We start from the raw sequence: 21,257 nt of genomic DNA, 5'->3' as shown, positions 1-21,257 counted from the left end.
GGGGAGGGGACGCAGGGGAGGGGAGCGGCCAGGGGAGGGGACGCAGGGGAGGGGAGCGACCAGGGAGGGCGGGCCGGGCCGCGCCAGGGGCGGAGCCGGCCTGACAGCTCGCGCACGCGCGGCCGCCTCGCCCCCGGCCCGGCCCACCCTTCCCGCCGGCTCCCGGGGCTGCGGCGCGTCGCCCAGGGGTCCGGAAGGACGCGGAGGGAGGCGCGAGGGACGGCCGGACCCGAAACCCCAAGGACCCCGTCAGTCTCTTCATTACTTATTAACAGCCGCGCTCTCCGCTCGAGGACAGTCCCTCGCCTTTGAACCTGCCGGTCCCTGTTATTACCCAGGCTCTGCCGAGGTCTGGGGTTCCTCCGCCGCGTCGCGCGCCGCTTGGGGCTTAAGAACAATACTCTTCCTGGCAGCCGTTCACGCCGACCAGAGTTTCTCAGGATGCTCTCCTCCCACCGTGCAGCCACCGCGGAGGCCCGAGGAGCCGGGCAGACTTGCACGGTGGGGCTGGGGGCCTGGGCCCGTGACGTCTAGCACGGTTGACAGGGACTTCCAGGCAGATGGCGGCTGAGCAACTCCGAAAGATTCAGGGGCGTACACCCCGTGATTTCAAATCTCCGAGAACAGCGATTTCTTACTTGTTTCGCCAAGACTCTCAGGCTTGAAATCACGTTACCACCTGGCAGAGCAAAGGCGCTGCTGGGTCCACAGAGAACTTGCCTGGTTCAAATTCAGCAGCCACATGTAAGAGCTGGGTGGTCTTGGACAATGCCTCCATCTCTAGAAGCTCAGCGCCCCACCTGACAAAGGCAGGCGACAAATCAGTCTCACCTTGTGGTGGTGTGGACCCAGGCGACCTAGGGTTGAGAACGCACTTATCTGCACTACTCACTCCCTTTCCATATGTTCTCAAGGTCCACACAAATATCTTTACAAGCTGTGGGGGATTTTCGGAGTTCAGAATTACTTCCTCAGAACCATTAGGCCTTCCTCATAACTTTTCTTTTTCAGCCAACACCACTACTGGATCCTTTCCTGTGTAAACGTGGACTCCCCCAATGGGATCCTGTTTAAAAATATTTCACAAGGATGTATTTTTCCAATCCCACCCTCCACTCAACCTGCTTATCATTCTCCTACACGGCAGGGTGGAGCTGCAAACCCCTTGCAGATAAAACTCCAAATCTACTTCCTTTGTTGAATGTTACATTTAAACTGTCAAAGTTTTTGTCTGTCTTTTTTCAGTTACAAGGGCCCACCCCCCTTCCTTTCCACCCCCCATTTCTGCCTGTTTAAATATTTTGCTCCCACAGTTACCACGTCTCAGTACTCCTTATTCCGGAGACTGCTAGAAATTTAACAATTAGAATGGTCAGCCACCTCCCTGCCAAGACAGATTAATAGCCAGGGTGCACTGGAGGGGCTGGAAATGTAAACAACCCTGCACAGTTTAGTCTGCTAACAGCTGGAAGTGGTCAGTGAAATGCAGGTTATCTACCAAGACCCTGCCTCAAAATCACAATTTCCCTTCCTTCCAAAACTTGCTCAGTCAAACACAACGATCTAATCTTGAGTTCTAGGATATTTCTCAAAATAGTGACCACTTGCAAAAAACAGGTTAATCAGGAGGTAAAGCAACCCGCTACTTTAAAGAGAAAGAAGAGGCGGAAAGGGGTGGGGGACACGCACCACATGAAGATGAAACTTTCTAAGATGAGCAAGCAGGAAACTGTTAGTTATAGGAACCCATTTAAAGCCACAGTAGAACTATATGGAAATGAGTTAATTATTCCACACTACAAATATCTTCAACCTGATTAAGTTTTGGTGGTAACTGGAAAATGTTTGACTTAGAATCTTCAAAAAATAAAGGAGAAAGTCACCATTAATCTTGAAGAGATGGAAACAACCGGGTCCAGGATAAAGGGAAATAAGTCAACAGGAAAAAATATAGAATAAGTACTATACAGTATTTTTTAGGAAGAACTAAACCCATTCTGTCTCCCTTAGAGTAAGAGGGAGTGGTCATAAGACCAGGGTTTCTCACTGTTAAAACCATTGTGACCTGCCCTACTTAGGAATTAACTTTCGCCGGGGGTATTCTAAACTCTTGACTATATAAATGCCAGAATGACCATAGGGGTTAGTTTGGGTTGTATACTCCTGTTTCACCTCTCAGTAATATTTAGGGAACACTGACTAACATGATCATTACGAAGTTAGGATCTAAATGGGTGACTACATATATTGCCAATGAATAATCTGATCACATGGAAAATGAGTGCTGACACACAGAACAGAGACCCTGGACCGGCTTCTGTGAAGTTAGAAGCAAACAACTGACTGGGTGTGGTGGCCCGTGCCTGTAACCCCAGTGCCCCAGAAGGCTGAGGCAGGAAGATTGAAAGTTTGGGGCCAGCTTCAGCAATTTAGCAAGGTCCTGAGCAATTTAGTGAGACCTTGTCTCAAAATAAATAACAAAAAGGGCTGCAGATGCAGCTCAGTGGGAAAGCATCCCTGGGTTCAATCCTCAGTTAAAAAAAAAAAAAAAAAGCAAACAATTGCATTGGGTTTTTTTGTTTGTTTGTTTTTACAATTCTAACCCTGCTTGCAATTAGTAACTATCTAATTGTCAGGCTTAGATGTACATTTATATAGATAGCTACAGATAGATATATGATTTAAAGCAGATAGGATTTCATAATTGTTAAAAGGGGATCCCAATGTCCTGCTATTTATTGGGTATGTGGCCTTTGGCAAATTCCTAAGATTCTCTGAGCTTCGATTTTTCTCATTCATAAAACAGGGGCCTCACAGGTTAGAATGAAATGAAGGAGCTGGGCAAGCGTGTGCCTTGGTGCTGTGCAAACTGCAGAGAGAGCTGTGTAGCTTCCCTTCCTCAACCTGCTCCTTGTGAAATGGCAACAGTGCCACCTACTTCAAAGGGTAAAGATCAAAAGAAAAAATATGTGTAAAATGCTTAGTACGTAAGAGCACCAGTGTCGATTCCCTTTCTTCTCCTTTCATTTTTACTGTCATACCAAAGAAAGTAATTCTTTAACCATTTCTGATGCAGCAAGACCCCCACTGACTTGCTGCTGACTGATGGTCCACTGGCAAAGTGCTGCTCTGAATGAAATGCTCAGCATTAAAAAAAAAAAATATATATATATATATATATATATATGTATATGTATATGTATATATGGCTCCCAACCATTATTAGCTTAAAATTTCCCGTTTCATATGACTCAAACTACCAATGCTCCTTTACTTATGATAGGGTTATATAATAAACTAATTTTAAGTCAAAACTATTGTAAGTCAAAAATACACTTAAGGGGTTGGGGACATAGCTCAGTTCATACAGTGCTTGTCTGTCAAGCACAAGGCCCCTCCAAAATGCATTTAATACTTCAATAAACCCACCATACTCTCCACTATTGCTTGTCAGCGACTGTCAAGTCAAAGAAGTTGGAGCAGGATAAAACTAGGAACTCTATGGTGCATATAATTTTAAAACTGCAACCAATTTTTACATTTTATTAGTTGTTGATGAACCTTACTTGTTTGTATGCAGTGCTGAGGATTGAACCCAGAGCCTCACTCGTGCTAGGCAAGTGCTCCACCACTGAGCCACAGTTCAGCCCCATGCAACCAATTTTTATACCTGATACTTTAATTCCCCTGAAGGTCTGTAAAGATGTGCATAAAATCAGGAAAAAACAGATGTGCTATGACTGAGCAAGGGGCATGCTGTGCCACCAGGTAGAGGGGAAGTGATTTCCAGGTTCATCTTCAGCCCACAGGGTTCAAGGTGTGTTGGGGCCACTGTACTGACATCCTGCCTGTCAGGAACTGGCTTCTTCAGGATCACTTTCTGCAAAAAGATGCCATCAAGGGTTTCTCCTACCGTGCCCCAAGAAATGCCTGAAATCTTAGCTCCAATCCTGGAAGACACAGTATTTCAAGTCAAAGAAAAAAATATATTGCTAGGCCCATTTGCCTGTAGATCCCTCTACTGTGTTTATAGAGGTTTTTGGTCTGAAATACGTTTTTTTTTTTTTTTTTTTTTTTAAATCAGGGATGGAACCCAGGGGTGCTTAATCCCTGAGCTAGCATCCCCAGGCCTTTTTATTATTTCTTTTGAGACAGGGTCTTGCTTAGTTGCTGAGATCCTTGCTAAATTGCTGAGGTTGGCCTCGAACTTGCAATCCTCCTGTCTCAGCCTCCCCAATCACTGGGATTACAGGTGTGTGTGCCACTACCTGGCTGCAATACCAACTCTTTTGATAAGAAAAACAAATGACAAATATACCTCATTATAATCAGAGAATATTAACTCACTAGTTACTTAAAAGATTTCTGGAAATCTCTAGACTGATGCCCAATATTATCAACAGCACACTATTCAAACTGCATAATCTGCCACTAGTAACAACCTTTAGTTGATCCTGCAGACTTAGAAAAACAGAAAAATAAAAGAAGTGAACTAAGAGAGGAAGGCTCAAAGCCAATTTCAGGTGATCAGCCTTTCCTGCCCCTCTAGGCTTCAGAATCTTAAAGTTTAATGTCCCTTTGAAAATGCTGCCAGGGAAAAGCAGGCATAACTCGTTCTGTTACTCAACATGTCTGTTTCCAGTTACAATATATGATTATGCAAATTAATCTTTTCTTGAACTCCTAAGTCACATACCTAAATATAATGGCCAAGTAGCAGTTTTCTCAGAATTTTGAAAGTAACTGCCTAAAAAATATTCCACATTGTCTCTGTAACCAGTTTTCAAATAATTTGTAACCAAAGATTAGTAACTAAGTTTCTGTTTCTTATTCTGCTTGATTCCAAAATAATAATTGGGGCAATAGGGCTTGCAAATATGTGAAGGAAGATATTCATCACAAATTCCTGGGCAGATACCACCAGGGTGACCTTATAGAAGGCCTATCATAATTCCCCAGGTGGTGCATGCCTATAATCTCAGCAGTTTAGGAAGCTGAGGCAGGAGGATTGCAAGTTCAAGGCCAGCCTCAGCAACTCAGCAAAGCTGTGACTCTGCAAGATCCTGTCTCAAAAATAAAAAAATAAAAAGGGTTGGGTACATGGCTCAGTGACTGAGCACACCTAGGTTCGCTCTTTGGTATTTAAAAAAAAAAAAATCCCAAGTATAAAGAAGCAAGGAATTGCCTGGCACAGTGGTGCAGAGGATATGAAATTTAAGGCCAACCTGGGCAATTAAGCAAGATCCTGTCTCAAAAAAAAAAAAAAAAAAAAAAAAAAAAAAAGGCATGGACTTACAATGCAATTCTAAGCCCTTATCAAACTGTCTTCTGGAAAGTAAAAGGCTAAATAAAAGATATTGTCCTCTACTTTGAAACTATTTTAATGTTTTATCACTATTGTATTATTTAATGGAATTAGAACTCTACCTGCTCATTTCCTGTTTTTAGTATTATATTCAAATTTAAAACCAGAGACTCTAAAAACTAGCACCCGGAGCTGGGGAGATAGCTCAGTCGGTAGAGTGCTTGCCTTGCAAGCACAAGGCCCTGGGTTCGATCCCCAGCACCCAAAAAAAAACCCAAAAAACAAAAATAAAAACTAGCACCTAACTATATTATTCTTTTATTTTGTGGCATTTGTGATGCAACCCAGGATGTACTACTTCTAAACTAGATGCCCAGTCCTGTTTTATTTTGAGAGAGGGTGTCATTAAGTTGCCAAGGCAAACCTTTAACTTGCCATCTTCTTACCTCAGTCTCTCCAAGTCTCTAGTAGGACACGTGTGTCCCACTGTCAGGAGGCACCTAACTTTAAAAAGTGAAAAGCAGGGCTGGGGGTGTAGGTCAGCAGCAGTTTTTTCCTTTTTTGTTGTTTGGTACCAGAGATTAAACCCAGGGGCACTTAACCACTGAGCAACATCCCCAGACATTTTTTATTTTATTTGGAGACGGGTCTCACTGAGTTGCTTAGGGACTTGGTAAGTTCCTGAGGCTGGCTTTGAACTCTCAATCCTCCTGCCTCAGGCTCCCAAGATGCTGGGATTACAGGCGCAGCAGTGTAGAGCTCCTGCCTAACATGCTGAAACCCCAGCGTAGGAGGAGAAACTACACTTAAAAATCACCTGTGCCTTTAATGGCAATTTCAAACAGAAGTGAGAGTCACCTGACTTTAGAATATACTTCTTCTTGCTACCTAAAAGAAAAAAACACTTATTTTACACTCTATATCGTGTTCTAAAATAATGCTGATTTCTAATTTTTTTGGTGCTGGAACTTAAATCACATGCTATGCCATTGAGTTACATCCCCAGTAGCTGCTTTTTAAAAAAATTTTAACATTTTTTAGTTGTCAATGGACCTTTACTTATACGTGGTGCTGGGGACTGAATCCAGTGCGTAGCGCATGCCAGGCGAGCGCTCTACCTCGGAGCCACAGCCCCCGGCCCCCAGCAGCCACTTTTAAAAATGCTTTATGAAAAGTTTCCCTAGCATCATGTTTGATAATGTGTTGGTTACTCAGACTCTGGGCTTTACCTTTATTAAAAAATAAAATTATAAGAATGAGAAAGCAATGTGTGAAATAGCAAGAAACCCGGATCTGATTCTAAAGCAGCTGGGGTTCCAGTCCTGCTTTTTTGTTTTGGTGGTGGTGGTGGTGGTAGGGTTTTTTGTTTTTTGGTATGGGGGATTGAACCCAGAGGCACATCCCTAGCCCTTTTTATTTTTTACTTTGAGACAGGATCTCACTAAATTGCTGAGGCTGGTCTCAAACTTAAGATCCTCCTGCCTCAGCCTCCCAAGTTGCTGGAATTACAGGTGTGTACCACTGAGTCCATCTCCAGTCCTGGTTTTAAAGATGCTTCCTAAAAATTACCTAACATGTTGTCTGATCTTCCTTGTCCCCACCACCCCCCAAGGACTTAGGGCTAAACTTGGGGTCTTGAGTGTGCTAGGCAAGTTCTGCTACTGAACTAAACCCCCAACCCCTGGTTGTACAATCTTGAGTAAGTCATTTAAGTTCCCTGGAATTGTTTTCACGTCTGTTAAATAAGGTAGATGGATCTTCATTAGCTAAGGATGCTTCTAGTCTAATATAGTATACAAATACCTTTTCTTTACAACAATGCAGGACAGAGAGGAGAGTTCCAGATGGGTCATTCATATACGAACAGAGTGTCCCTGAATAAATTAATCAACCCAGCCAAGTCCCACCCAGAAACAAAAAGGGATTTAAAATAAATACCTTATCCGGGTGTGGTGCACATGCCTGTGACCTCAGCAACTTGGAGGCTGAGGCAAGAGGATCACAAGTTCAAAACTTGCCTTTGCTGCTAGGTGAGGCATTAAGCAACTTGGCAAACCCTGTCTCAAAATTAAAAAATAAAAAGGAGTAGGGATCCTGGGCTGGGGAGATAGCTCAGTTGGTAAAGTGCTTGCCTTGCAAGTACAGGGCCCTGGGTTCGATCCCCAGCACCGAGAAGGAAAAAAAAAAAAAGGACTAGGGATGCTAGCTCAGTGATTAAGTGCTCCTGGGTTCAATCCCCAGTATCAAAACAAACAAAACAAAAAACCCCTTATAAGGATTTTGTGATGCTAAGTAAGGCAATGTATATAGAAAATAATTAACAGAAGACTGGACATATTTAATCACTCAGTAAATAAATCTATTATCTCCCTGTGTAGAGTCACAAAATAATAACTAGTTTCTTGTTCTCATTCTGTTCATACACCTGAGAGTGATATGCAAAACAGATGGCCAAAGATCAGAGGCTGGGGGAAGAAAGGGAACATTCTCTGCCCACTAGCAATCACTACCTTTTTTGTAGTGACCATTCAGGGTATTTTAGGATGAACTACAATCTTCCAGGCTCCAGCTCAGCTTCCCACTTTTGTCTTTGCACTGGGTGTGACAGAATGTGTACTGGTGTTGGAGTTAAGGGAAGAATTCACAGATTCAGGACCAAGATTGTGCACAATTAGCTGGGCCCACTGGCCCACATCTGTGATCCCAGCAACTCAGGAGTCTGAGGCAGGAGGATGGCAAGTTCCAGGCCAGTCTGGGAACTTGGGAAGATCCTGTCTCAAAAAATCTTTTTAAAAAGGGCTGAGGTGCAGCTTAGTGGTAGAGTGCTTACCTAGCATGCATGAGACCCGGGGTTCTAGCCCCAGTACCTCAAAAAACAAAAACCAAAAACAAAACACTAGTACACTGATAGTCCCTTGGTATTAGGATTCTTGGAGGCTTTTATTTTCTCCTCTTTTGCTTAAAATGGTTACACACAAAAAAGCATATGTTACTTGTGTGGCAAGCTAAAAGCAAGAATCTAGAAACTAAACAGACCTGGTTGGTCAAGGGGCGACTCTAACAAGCAGATACTTCTGAAACTCCATGATAAAGAAAGGCGAGTAGAGGGGTCTACTGCCCAACCCTTACACTGAGGAGGGCCCCATATGTTCCAAGGACCAGGGCAGTGTCCAAACAGAGTAAGAGTATTGAGACTGGTACTCTACTGGCAGGTTGAAATAACCTAAAGAAACAACACAGGGCTGGTTTCCTTTTTGCTTTTGTTTGCTTGTTTAAGGTCTGGGAATGGACCCCGGAGACGAGCACACTCGCAAGGGCTCTACCACTTAAGTGTACCCCCGGCCCCAATCCCCTCCCCCCGTTTTTTATTGGTGCATTACAAGTGGTACATAATGATGGGGTTTGTTGTTACATATTCGCACATGCACACAATATAATAATATAATTTGGCCAAGATCCCTCCCCGGCACATCCCCCCCTGCTCTCCTCCCACTACTGATCTAACTCCCTCTGATTTCCATGAGATCGCAGCCCCACCCCGACCTTTCTTTCCCCTTTTCCTCTCTAACTTCCACATATGAGGGAAAACAAACGACTCGACCTTCTGAGTGTGGCTTATTCTGCTTAACTCAGTGGTGTCTACTCGCATCATTTGCCTGTACATGACACGATTCCGTTCTTCTTTCCGGCTGAACACCACGCCGCTGTGCAGGGGCGCCACGCGTGCTGTACACTTTCACCCGCTGAAGGACACCCAGGCCGGTTCCAGTTTGGCTGCTGTGAACTGTCCAGCCCCAGTTCTCAAAGAGCTTCCACGTGACTCCCAGCTCAACCTGGAACAAATGACTTCGTTTCTCAGAGCCTCGCTCTGCTTACCGTAGAGCGGGGAGAACGACACCACCTACCTCCCGTCTCATCAGATGGTCCCAAGGCCCGAGTGCCAGAAAGAGCCTAGCACTGCTGCAGAAGGTCCCAACAAACCCGCTTCTGCACCCATTTCTGCTGAGATTCCCGGGGAAGGGCTTGGAAGACACCCACGGGACCTAGCAAGCCAGGGACCCCCCAGACGCTTCCCGCCCGGGACGCCGGAGACCTCAGGGCCGCCGCCTCCCCGCCCGGAGCCCCGGCCGCTCCGGAGCCCCGCGAGGCCGAGGTCCGCCCGGGGACAGCCGTCACCATGGCAACCGCCGCGGCGTCGCCGGCGGCCGGGCCTCGGCTGGCTCACCCCGAAGTCCGCGCCGGGGCGGCTGCTGGGTGACCCTGCAGGTGGCCCTGGAGCGAGACGACCCCAGAGCCCGCGGAGGCCCTGCCGCCACGCCCCCTCCCCGAGCCCTTCCGGCGGCCGTCGCCCTTTGACCCCGGAAGTGGGCGGGAGAGGAAGCAGCTGGTGATGCTGGAACCAACATGGCCGCCCCTCGGCCCCTCGGCCCCTTGGGCTCCTGCCGTCTTCGGCTGGCCGCGGGCCTCCGGCTGCTCCCGGTGCTGGGGCTGCTGCAGCTGTTGGCCGAGTCCGGCCTGGGCCGCGTCCACCACCTGGCACTCAAAGTAAGGGCGGGCCCGGGGGGCCGGGGCCGGGGCCACTCCCGGGCCGGGCAGCTGGGGCCCGGCCTCTGCGCGGGGGCGCCGGGCCGGGCCCGGGGGGACGGGGGTCTGCGGCCGTCGGACCCGCGGGGGATCGCAGCGGGCGGTGGGGGACCGAGCCGCGGCGTGGCCTCGCGGACCCGGAGCCGCTCTGCCGCGCCCGCGGGTTCCCGGCCCTCGCCCTGAGCGGCCGGCCTGCGGTTCTCCTCACCCGCTTCCACCGGTCCCTGCTCCGCGGGCTCCCGCCTCCCGGCCTGGTGCCTGGCTGGCTGCAGCCGCGCGGACCCGGCCTCGGTTTACCGGTGAGGTTTGGGGCGCGCACGGCGCTGACCGACCAAAGCGAGCTTCCCAGGAGGAATTTCAGATCTTGTTCGAAGGACTTGCCGAAGAATTCAAGTAGGGGGCCTGCTTTTTCTTCCTGGCCCCCGTTGTCGTCCGAGGCAGATATCGTCCGAGCTTTACGATGGGCCTGGACTCTTGCCTTCGAAGGCACAGATGAAAGTCCTTCGAGGCGTACACGTAACGTCCAGGTTAATCTGGGAAATAGGGAAGTGCATCGTTAGGACCCGAAGCCAGCGTACACTTTTCTAAGACGTTTGTGGGATTGTACAAAGTTCGTCTTGTCAAAACACATTGCGTTCACCGTGACACACTGTATTTTGTGAATGCAGGGAGTTTGAAAAAATCCAGATTTCAGTTTTATAAGCTCAGCCAGATCCATTCAACCATACTATGAGTATCAGCTTTTGTTATTTGTAAATAAAAATTGTCCTGAATAAAATGATTTTTAACCACAGAAGCATAGGTGAATCGTAGTTCCCTTTGAGACTGCTGAGAGCAGAGAAGTGCACGTTGAAATTGGACAACTTTCTTGGGCTTTCTGAGGCTTTATAATTTTGTTCCAGGTCTCATTCCAGGTTAAAAATACCTAGTCTTTAAAATTCTCTTTTAGTCTACGATTCTTATCCTTAGATGAAGTAGTGTAATTGAGTTCATATAGTTTATATAAGTTGGAGGCAAAACTAGCAGGACACATTCGGACTTCTGCTTCTAGTTCCCAGCCCAGTGCTCTTCTTTGTACATTTCTGGATTTAAAACACCAGGTGCCTGGCCTCATTGATATAGGAAAGTATGCCACCCTTAGCAGTAGAAGCAAACAATTCTGGTGATTGATTTCTTCCTGTAATGCTAGATTATTTAATGGTTTTATCTTTGTAACATGTTTCAAAAGTAGTATTGTGCTCATTCTGTAATCAATACTGGAATTTTGACTTTTAAGCGTTCTAATTTCTTGTCCAAGGAAATGATAATCACCTGAAACTTTTTGCAACAGATTAGATCGTCTTGTTTTACATAAAATTGAAATAGAAATCATGTTGAGACCTGGGCAGACAAAATAACATGAAGAGATTACTGAATATTAGGACTATGCATTGATCTTTAAAAACAAACAAACCTTTTTATCATGTAGAATTGCAAATACACCTACGTAGGTAGACTTGTATAATCAACTTCCATGTGCCTGTCATCCAGCCTCAACCATCAACCAATGGCTAATATATATATATTTTTTTCTCTTTTCAGCACTGCATTGAGCCTCTCTACCACTGAGCTATACCTCCAACCCTTTTTAGTTTTTATTTTGAGACCAGTTCTCACTAAATTATCCAGGCTGGCCTCAAACTGTAATCCTCCAGTCTCAGCCTCCTTAGTTGCAGAATTATAGGCTTGCGTCACTTCTTTTGTAATTCAGTCTTTATTTTCCAACATTCTTTTGGTTTTCCCAATCTTCTCACATTCCTTCTTTTACAACTTTTCTCTGTGTTTTTTACTTTTTGAAAACAACTTTATTATACTTATGTTTCGGGGAGATACCATGATTATCAAAGTGGTTCTCCCAGGGTGAGGCTCATCCACTGCACTCTGGGTGTTCTGACTCCTGCGATTTCCCCAAATGTGGGAAATTTGATTGTATGATTTGTCATATTCAGGGACGACATTCATGCTCTCCCTATTAAATAAATAAATAAATAAACAAACAGATCCGCTTTATTGAGGTGTAATTTAGATGCTGTAAAACTCACCCATTTTAAGTGTATGAGTCAGTGATTGGTTTTTTTTTTTTTTTGGTACTGGGGATCGAACTCAGGGCCTTGCACTTGTGAGACAAGCGCTCTACCAGCTGAGCTATCTCCCCAGCCTCAGTGATTGTTTTTATATTTACCAAGTTGTCCAACTGTCAGCCACTGTCTAGCCATAGACCCCTCCAGAAGATCTTTTGCTGGTTTGCAGTTAATCCCTGTTCTCACTTCCAGTCCTGGGTAACCAATAATCTCCTTTATAGCTTTTCATATAATTTGCCCTTTCTGGGTATTTCATAAAAATGGAATCCCATAGTAAGTGGTCTTTTGTTCTTGACTTCTTACGTTTTTGAGGTGCATCCATGGTGTACCACGTACCAGTAATTTGTTCCTGTTTATTGGTGAGTGCTATTCCTCTATATGGATAGATCACCTATTCCTTAGCCATTCATCAATCGATGGGCATTTGGGTTGTTCCACTTTCTGATGGTTATGAATAATGCTGCTACAAACATTCATATGCAACTGTTCAGGGACTGTATATTTTCATTTCTCTTAGGTGATACCCTGGAGTGGAATAGGATTGCTGGGTCATATGGTAAATTTATGCTTTTTTAAGAAACTGCCAAACTGTTTCCCAAAGCACACCACTAGCCAGTTTAGCTAAAGCTCTTTCTACATTTCTGGAATTAAAATACCAGGTGCCTGGTATCACTTGGTAAATATTAAGCTAGTCTATCAATTATCATTGTTGGAAGCATTTATCATTTTCTTCCCATATTATTTTAGAGCAAATCAAAGGAATCATATTCTTTCATCCATAAATATTTCAGGTGTACCTATAAAAATAAGGACTACAAGGCCATTATAATACAAGAAGAAATAATCCTTAATATCATCAATGTCAAATCAGGTTCAAATTTCCATTGGTCATAAAGTATTTACATTATTTTGTTGAAAAATCGGGATCTAAATAGCATTTATTATGATTGGTTAATTTGTCTTTTAATTTTTTTTTTTAAGTTGTAGATGGACACAATACCTTTATTTTACTTGCTTTTTATATGGTGCTGAGGATCAAATCCGGTGCCTCACACATGTTAGGCAAGCTTTTTGCCAGTGAGCCACGATCACAGCCTGTCTTTTAATTCTTTCAAATAAAATACCCCACTTCAGACTGGGGATATAGCTCAGTTGGCAGAGCGCTTGCCTCACATGCACAAAGCCCTGGGTTCAATCCCTGGCACCACAAAAAAAAAAAAAAAAAAAAAAGATCCCATTTCTCCTGGCCCGCAATACTAGATTTGCTAATTGTTTTCTTGTAATATGTTTAGCACAGTGGTTGTGTGTGTGTGTGTGTGATGCACACGGGCCCCCAGTATGCTAGGAAAGTGCTCTACCACTGTGCTATACCCCTAACCTCAGGTGGTATAGTTTACTACGTTCATCTCTCCTTTGCATCTTTGTAAGTTGGTGACTGGATCCAGAGGCTGGGATGTTCAGATTGATGCTTCCTGGGTTGTGCTGTGTTCTTGCACTGGGAAACAGTGTCTGATTGTCTTTTTGTGATGTGGCTCTTGTGCATGCCCAGTGCTTGCATCTTTGTTCATTATGTGAACTTTTGGGGGGACTGGGGACCTAACCCAGGGGTACTGTACCACTGTGCTACACCACCAGCCCTTTTTATTTTTTATTTTGAGACAAGGTCTCACTAAGCTGCCCATCTGCGCTTGAACTTGTGATCCTCCTGCCTCAGCCTCCTGAGTTGCTGGGATTGTGCCACTGTGTCTGTCTTGAATGCAGTTTTTATGTTGTGTTTAAAAATAACAAAATAACAGAGCTGAGCGTGGTGGCATAAGCCTATAATCCCAGTAGCTCAGGAGTCTAAGGCAGAAGGATTGTGAGTTCTGAGCCAGCCTCAGCAACTTAGCGAGGCCCTAAGCAACTCAGGGAGACCCTGCCTTGAAATAAAATGTAAGAAATGAACTGGGAATATCACTCAGTAGTTAAGCGCCTGGGTTCAATTCTCAGTACCAAAGTAATAATAATAATAACAAGAACAGCAGCAAAACCAGGCATGATGGCAGGCATCTATAGTCCCAGCTACTTGGGAGATTGCAGCAGGAGGACCACTTGAGTCCAGGAGTTCAAGGCCAGCCAGGGCAATATACTGATACCCCGACTCAAAGGGAAAAAGGTGTAAATTTGGGCTGGGTGGTAGAGTGCTTGTCTGACATGCACAAGGCCTTGTGATTGATGCCCAGCATTGCGAAAAGAAAAAATAAAATTCTTGTCCTCACCTCTTCACCAGTATTTTTCAAATGAGTTGTGCTCCACTAAATGATTATGAGATCAACTTATGATCACAACTCACTTAAAAAAGGAAAAGGAAGTGCTGGGATATATAACTCAGTGGTAGAGCATATGCTTAGCTTGTGAAGGCCCTGGGTTCAACCCTTAGCACCCATTAAAAAGGAAAAGAAAAAAGTGTAAAAATGCAAAATACTTTACAAAATACTGGTAAGCGTAGATTCAGGCAGCTGCTGTACGTGAGGTGGTGGATGGGAAGAATCTTGCTGCAGGTGCAGTGGCACAGTCTGTGGTCCCAACTATGTCGGGAGACTGAGACAGAAAAATCCAAAGCTTGAAGCCAGCCTGGGCAATTTAGCAGACCCCATCTCAAAAATTTTTTAAAAAGAGATCTGGGGATGTGGCTCAGGTAGCACACCCATGGTTCAATCCCCAGTTCTGCAAAAACAAACAAACAAACAACAACAACAACAACAAAAAACGGTATTGCTAAAGCTTCAAGTGATTTGGTTTAACTTGGGCATTTCTTGGACTGAGTGCTCACCTCATGATAATTATCCACAAATTATAACTCAGATATTAAAACTTGATACTAGCAGCCTCATGAGCAGCGCAGGGAGGGGCACAGCTCAGGAATAGCTGGGCTAGCTCGGAATCCTGACTGCCAGGACGTGCTGTGTAACTTTTGGAATAGTCAGGTTTAAAGCCATCTTCACCAGTAGGATCCAGATGAAGAGATGTTTGAAAAGGCAGGATAAAGCAGGAAAATAACAAAAAAAGAATTTGTAGCTGAAGCATTTTTTCTTCAGCTATTTTTCTTGCAGTGCTGGGGATGAAACCCAGGAGCTTGCACGTGCTAGGGAAGTGCTCTACTGAGCTGCATCCAGATCCCAGGGAAGCAATGCCGAGCCAGGCCAGAGATGTAGTCTAGGTGCAGACAGCACCTGCAGTGTATGGTAGTGGGAGGGCGAAAGGCAAGAAGAGGGTACAGGCCCACCAGCTTTTTGGAAGGTAAAAGGTGAGAGGAGGCAGCAGCTACATTGCTGGGAGAGATTACATTAGTAGGTGTTGGTGCCAAACAGACTCTGAAATGGAAGATAAGGCATTACTGCTAGTGTGACTTAAGAGTTGGGGAAGGAACAACAACAAGATACATATTTATCCTCAGATTGTAAATGTCTGTCCCCACCTACCATTCACATTCCTGGGGAAGGGTTAAGGTGGAGGATCTGATTATCTAACACTTGTTTCGCAGGACGTGAAGCCATCCCTGTGTAATCACCCATTAGCATCGCTGGTTACCCCTTTCCTCGTGGGAAACCAACTGCATGAGGCACTGTAGGCAGGCTTCAGCATTCTGCCTTGCAATTAATTGGTGGGCAACAGATTTCCATTTTGTTTGAACTTGGATATGTGAATTTATGGGTCCTCTTCATTTTTTCTACCTTCCTCTATGCACCAATGTGGGATAATCTATAGCATTTTGAAGATTACTTAATAGCAATACCTGGTCATATTTGATTTAGATCCCCAGCCACAGTATGCCTTCAAATGATCTTTTCTACAGATCTTACATACCCTTATGTACAAATCTCTAGTAAGCATCTGCTTTTTGGTGTGGGCATAAACATGGAACATACCTTTTTCATTGACTGCTATTTGGTGGCAGTCAGTTCGTGTCCTGAGAACATTAGTGTAATCAAATATTCGATTGCTGGGGATTCTTAATAAAATAGTCCTTGGATCTGGGCACTGTGACCCATGCCTGTAAACCCAGGTACTCAGGATTCTGAGGCAGTAGCAGCACAAATTCAAGACCAGCCTGGGCAACTTATCAAAATTATAAGACCCTGTCTCAAAATAAGAAAGAAAAAGGACTGAGGCTGCAGCTCAGTGGTAGAGCACTTGCCTAGCCTGTGTGAGGCCCTGGGTTCATCCATTTCTTCTCTTGGGTGGTGTTCATCCCCAGCACCCAGGAGATGAAAGAAAGGAAAGAAACACACATTCACAAGGTACTTCTTCCAGAGTCATAGTGTATAACAAAAACCCCCTCCAAATTAATTAAAGTAAGTACAAATAGAGCAAGGCATGTTATGATTACCTTTTATAAGTATTCATATTTCTGTTTGCGATGCTGGGCTACATTCCCAGCTTCAGTTTATTTTATCATGTTTTTATTTACGGATACTGGAGATTGAACCCAGGGGCGTCTTGACATCTACCACATCAAAGCCCTTTCCATTTCTCATTCTAAGTTGCTGAGAGCCTCACTAAGTCGCCTGGAGCATGCGCTGCTCCTGAGTCACTGGGGTTACAGGTGTGCACCACTGCACCGCTGTTCTTAAAATTGTGAAGGATGACTAGCATTCTGTTTGTCGCCTTCCGTGGTTTGGCGATGCAAAACCTTCCTGTCGCAGGAGCTCATGGCTTGTTCCCGTCCAGCCACCCTCCGGCCCTCAGTTGCACTCTTCAGTCTTCCCACCGTTATCACTTGGGGTGTCTGTAGATTGTCTTGCACAACTTTAATGATCTCCATATCCGCATCCCTTACATGTAGGTCTTTCTTTTTCCTTTTTTGGCATAATCATGCTTTGTAAAATGTAAGCAAGTTATGTGAGGAGCTCTTCAGTGAGTCCCAAGCCAAAGCACAGCCATACTGACCTGTTACAGTCCACACCCTGTGGACCAGGTTCCGTTTCAGGGCAGTACTTTCTGGTGCCCCGGCCCAGCACATCCTTCCTTCTGCCACCTGAGTCTCATGCTGCTCTCAAGTCTCTGCCCAAAGGCACCAAGTCAGTCAAGCTTTCTGGGGCTGCACTGGTTTAGTGGCAGTGTCCACGCCCTTGCCTGCTTTATTTCTGTGCGGCACTGCTCAGTGACTGATGAACCGTGCCCCTCCCCTGCTCAGTCATTACTTGCCTCTCCCTGGGATACAGGCTCAGCCAGGCAGGGACTTGTGTGCATTTTTCACTGCTCCGTTCTCAAGACCATAGCTGTGCCTATAGGTGCTCAGCAAATGCTCCTTGGGTGAGTGACTGTATTTTTCATTTATTATCCTTTGGATTTTTTGGGGGGAGTACTGGGTATTGAACCCAGGGGCACTGGGCCACTGAGCCACATCCCCAGCCCTATTTTGTATTTTATTTAGAGACAGGGTCTCACTGAGTTGCTTAGTGCCTCGCTGTTGCTGAGGCTGGCTTTGAACTTGCGATCCTCCTGTCTCGGCCTCCTGAGCCACTGGGATTACAGGTGTGCGCCCCCACACCTGGTTCCTTTGAATGTTTAAGAACAGTTAGTACATATGGGCCTACTTCCTTCTTTTTAACCACTACAGTAACCCTCCATTGTAAGGGGTACTGATGATTGTGTTGTGGATGGAAATTTGTATCACATGTTTATTACTAGGTTTAGCTAGCTGCTGTGAATATCCTTGAACATTTATCTTTGGCCATTAGCATTAGTATTTCTGGGTGGAGTTCTAGGTGTTGGATTACTTTTTTTTTTTTTTTTTTTTTTTTTGGTGGCACCAGGGATTGGACTCAGAACCTTGTGCATGCTAAGCAGGCACCTTACCACTGAGAGCTACATCCCCAGCCCTGAGTTCAGTCCCCACTACTGCAAAAAAGAAAGAATGTACCTCACTCTGTATATATTCTGAAATCCCAATAAATCATTTGTGGTGGTAGTAATAAAGTTTCGAGCAAAAGGAACACAGGAAGCCAGACATGGTGGCACACACCTGTAATCCCAGAAGTTTAAGAATTCAGGAAGAAGAGAGGAAAAAGCACATCCATAATTAAGGCCTGAAACTGCACTATTTATTTGGTACTGGGGATGGAACTTGACTGACACATGCTAGGCAAGCAGCCTGCCACTGAGCTACAACCACAGCCCAGGAACATATTTTATGTTCTTCTTGCAACCTTGATTTCTCATGGATGAGCAGTTTTAATTAATTTGATAAGCAGCATGCTATGATTAAGAATAGTTTATGTGGGCTGGTGCTGTAGCTCAGTGGTAAGAGTGCTTGCCTTCCACGCATGAGACACTGGGTTTGATCCTCAGCACCACATAAAAATAAAGAAAGATATTGGGCTGGGAAGATAGCTCAGTCGGTAGAGTGCTTGCCTTGCAAGCACAAGGCCCTGGGTTCGATCCCCAGCACCGCAAAAAAAAAAAAAAAGAAAGAAAGATGTTGTGTCCATCTACAACTAAAAAATATTTTAAAAAATAGTTTATGAGCTGGGCGCGGTGATGAACATTTGTAATCCCAGTGACTCAGGAGGCTGAGGCAGGAGGATCATGAATTTTAAACCAGTCTCAGCAACTTAGCAAGGCCCTAAGGTACTCAGTGAGACCCTGCCTTTAAATAAAATATAAAAAGGGTTAGGGATGTAACTCAGAGGTTAAGCCCCCCTGGGTTCAATCCCTGGTACCAAAAAAAAAAAAAAAAGTTTATGATATTGTTATTTTAAATGCCCTTATGAGAAAAACACACACAAATGTTGATAGATGAAATGATAGGATATCTGAGGTCTGCTCTCAATAGTTAAGCATTTGAGAGTAGGGAAGAGTAAGGAACAGAACTGACCATGAGCTGGTGGTTTCAACTTCTGTATAATGAAAAAAGTTCAAAACAAAACAAAAGATATTCTGTTTATTTGGTTATAAAAAGTATGTGGTGTTAAAATCACAGGTTTGGAGTTTAAACTGGCTAGACTACTGCTTTTGCCACCTAGTAGCCTTGTGATTTTAAACAAGTATGCTTCTCTGGGCCTCTGGTTCCTCATCTGTAAATCGAGCATAAGAACAACTGCCTTGCTGGTTAGGAAGAGTGCGTGTGATGGGGCTCTTGATTGCAGGCCTGGGTGCAAGGTCAGGCGCAGGCAGTCCTGATCTTGGGAGACTGCATGGCCTGTCAGTGCTAATGGAAGTGACAGGGCGTCTGTTGAGATGTGACTCGGCCCTCATGGCACTTTGACATGTCTTCCTTGTTTGTGACTTCTCTTGCTTCGCTGTGGTACCATCAGGGAACTGACACTGCTGCCCCTTCAGGAGAGTATGTATTTGTGTTTTGTGTTACTTCCGGCTTGACCCCAGAACCCTCTTGCATGCTAGTCGAGCACTCTAGGAGAGCATCCTGAAGGAGGGGTGGGAGTGCTGAGGATTCTGCCTTCCCTGATGCCACCAGAGTGCCCAGATGCTGGCCTCCCTATGGGGAAAGGAAAGGTCTCCTTGGTCCAGGGGGCGAAGATGGGCCGATGGAGATTTTCAATTCTTGGTCCTCACCTTGTGGTATTCTATGATTATTAGTTTATTTACATTGAAGTAAATCAGATACAGTTGAAGGAGTGTTTTTGTTGTTTTTGTGGTACTGGGGATGACACCCAGGTTCTTGTCGTGGTCCACCTGAACAAGCGATGGAACTTGAGCCCCTCCTGACCACTTCTGTCCCAAGGTGTCTTAGTGTATGGTTTGTCTGGTGAGGCATAGTTTACAAGGTCCCTTCCGTACCTACCTTATTGGATGTGATGACATGATAGCTTAACATGGAGATGTTAGATTATATGACGATCATGCAATTATTACTGGTAATGCTGATACTTTCTATAAGAATAGCATTTTATTTTTTCTAATTACAAGTTAATATGTGAATGTTGTTAGAGATTTTGAAAATGTACAAATGGTAAAGAGAAATTATTACCCATGATTCCACTGGCCTCAACCATTTCATAGTTTAGTAGTGAATTTCTTTCATCTTTTATAAATAAATGCCTTTCAAATATTTTAAGAATAAACTCAAAATTTTTTTAAAATATATTTTTAGATGTTGATAGACCTTTATTTTTATTTATTTATTTATATGTGTTTTTGAGAATTGAACTTGGTGCCTCACCTCAAATCTTTCTATATATAGATTCTTTTTTTTTTTGGCAGCGGGGATTGAACCCACTGAGCTACATTCTCAGGCCTTTTATTTTTCATTTTGGGATGGAGTCTCGCTTCATTGCCCAGGCTGACGAGGAGCTGCAGTTTCAGTTTCCTTCCCATGTTAGGAGACAGCAGTTTGAAAGCAGCCTGCGTGCCATGTCTGTGTGGAGCTCTCCCCCTTGCCTTTTCATGATGTGCGTGCTCTGGGGTTCCGTTTCTCCTCCCAGCGTGTTTCTAGAGCGCGGGTGGGCTCAGTGAGGGCTGGAATCATCGGTCAAGCCCGCGGCATACATCCAGTTCCCGGAAGGCGCAGAAACTGGTAGTGATGCCATTGTGATTGATTGTATGAAGTATTAATCAAAAGTGTGTTTTTAATGGCATTGTGTCCTCAAATGGAGTGGTGAAATAAAAATAAAAAATAAAAGGTGAATGTATGTACTATTTATGGGAAAAAACCCTACTGAAACATTTTCTCTAAAACAACTAAAAAATGTGTTCTGGTGACAAAGTGGGTGTAAAAAGTACCTATCAGGGGCTGGGGATCTAGCTCAGTTGGTAGAGCGCTTGCCTCACATGCACAAGACCCTGGGTTCAGTCCCTAGCACCACACAAAAAAAGTACTTACCAGATTTCTATTCTACTTCAGTGCATCTGCATGCTGGATAAGTTCAAGTAAGCATGCTTCTAGAATTTAAATTTTATTGGAGCATAATGTGCATGCTATAAATTACTCATTTTAACTGGACACCGTCGTGCATTTTCATAGTGTAAACGCACCATGCTTAACCAGCAGGAAACAGTTACCAGGGACCTCCAGAAGCTCCTTAAACCCTGCCTCTCCCAGTGACTGGAAAGTCCCTTGCTCCGGGGCGTGACCCCATCACAGTACCGCCCCAGCTTGCATTTGCAGTTGTCCTCTGTGAAGAGACACAGTTGTGCCTGCAGTTCATCCCATGCTCCTCGTCCTGCAGTGCAGCGCAGCTCAGCTCAGCTGGGGACTCTGCCGCAGAACCAGGCCCTGATGTACTCAGGCAGTTGTCACGTGGTTG

At 44.8% G+C, this 21,257-nt stretch overlaps 1 protein-coding gene and 1 non-coding gene across 4 annotated transcripts in view; both read left to right on the top strand.

Annotated features, from left to right (window-relative positions):
* Positions 1-9,654: 9,654 nt before the first annotated feature.
* Positions 9,655-21,257, top strand: part of Gpr107 (G protein-coupled receptor 107) — a 67,690-nt gene continuing 56,087 nt past the window's right edge. For 2 of the 3 annotated variants that reach the window (XR_007104919.1, XR_007104918.1), the window contains exon 1: positions 9,655-9,850. Coding sequence is in view for 1 of the 3 variants with exons in the window: in XM_047524343.1 (XP_047380299.1) it covers positions 9,710-9,850 (141 nt within the window). In the remaining 2 variants the exon portion in view is untranslated. The remainder of the gene's footprint in view (positions 9,851-21,257) is intronic. The other variant, XM_047524343.1, reaches the window with a different exon arrangement.
* Positions 11,739-11,901, top strand: LOC124965098 (U1 spliceosomal RNA). Its single transcript, XR_007105102.1, has one exon. It is a non-coding gene; the product is annotated as a U1 spliceosomal RNA (small nuclear RNA).

This window comes from Sciurus carolinensis, chromosome 14, assembly GCF_902686445.1.
Source record: "Sciurus carolinensis chromosome 14, mSciCar1.2, whole genome shotgun sequence".
Classification (NCBI taxonomy): domain Eukaryota; kingdom Metazoa; phylum Chordata; class Mammalia; order Rodentia; family Sciuridae; genus Sciurus; species Sciurus carolinensis.
Note: the sequence above shows the minus strand (reverse complement) of the source record. Positions and strands in the feature narration are given on the sequence as shown.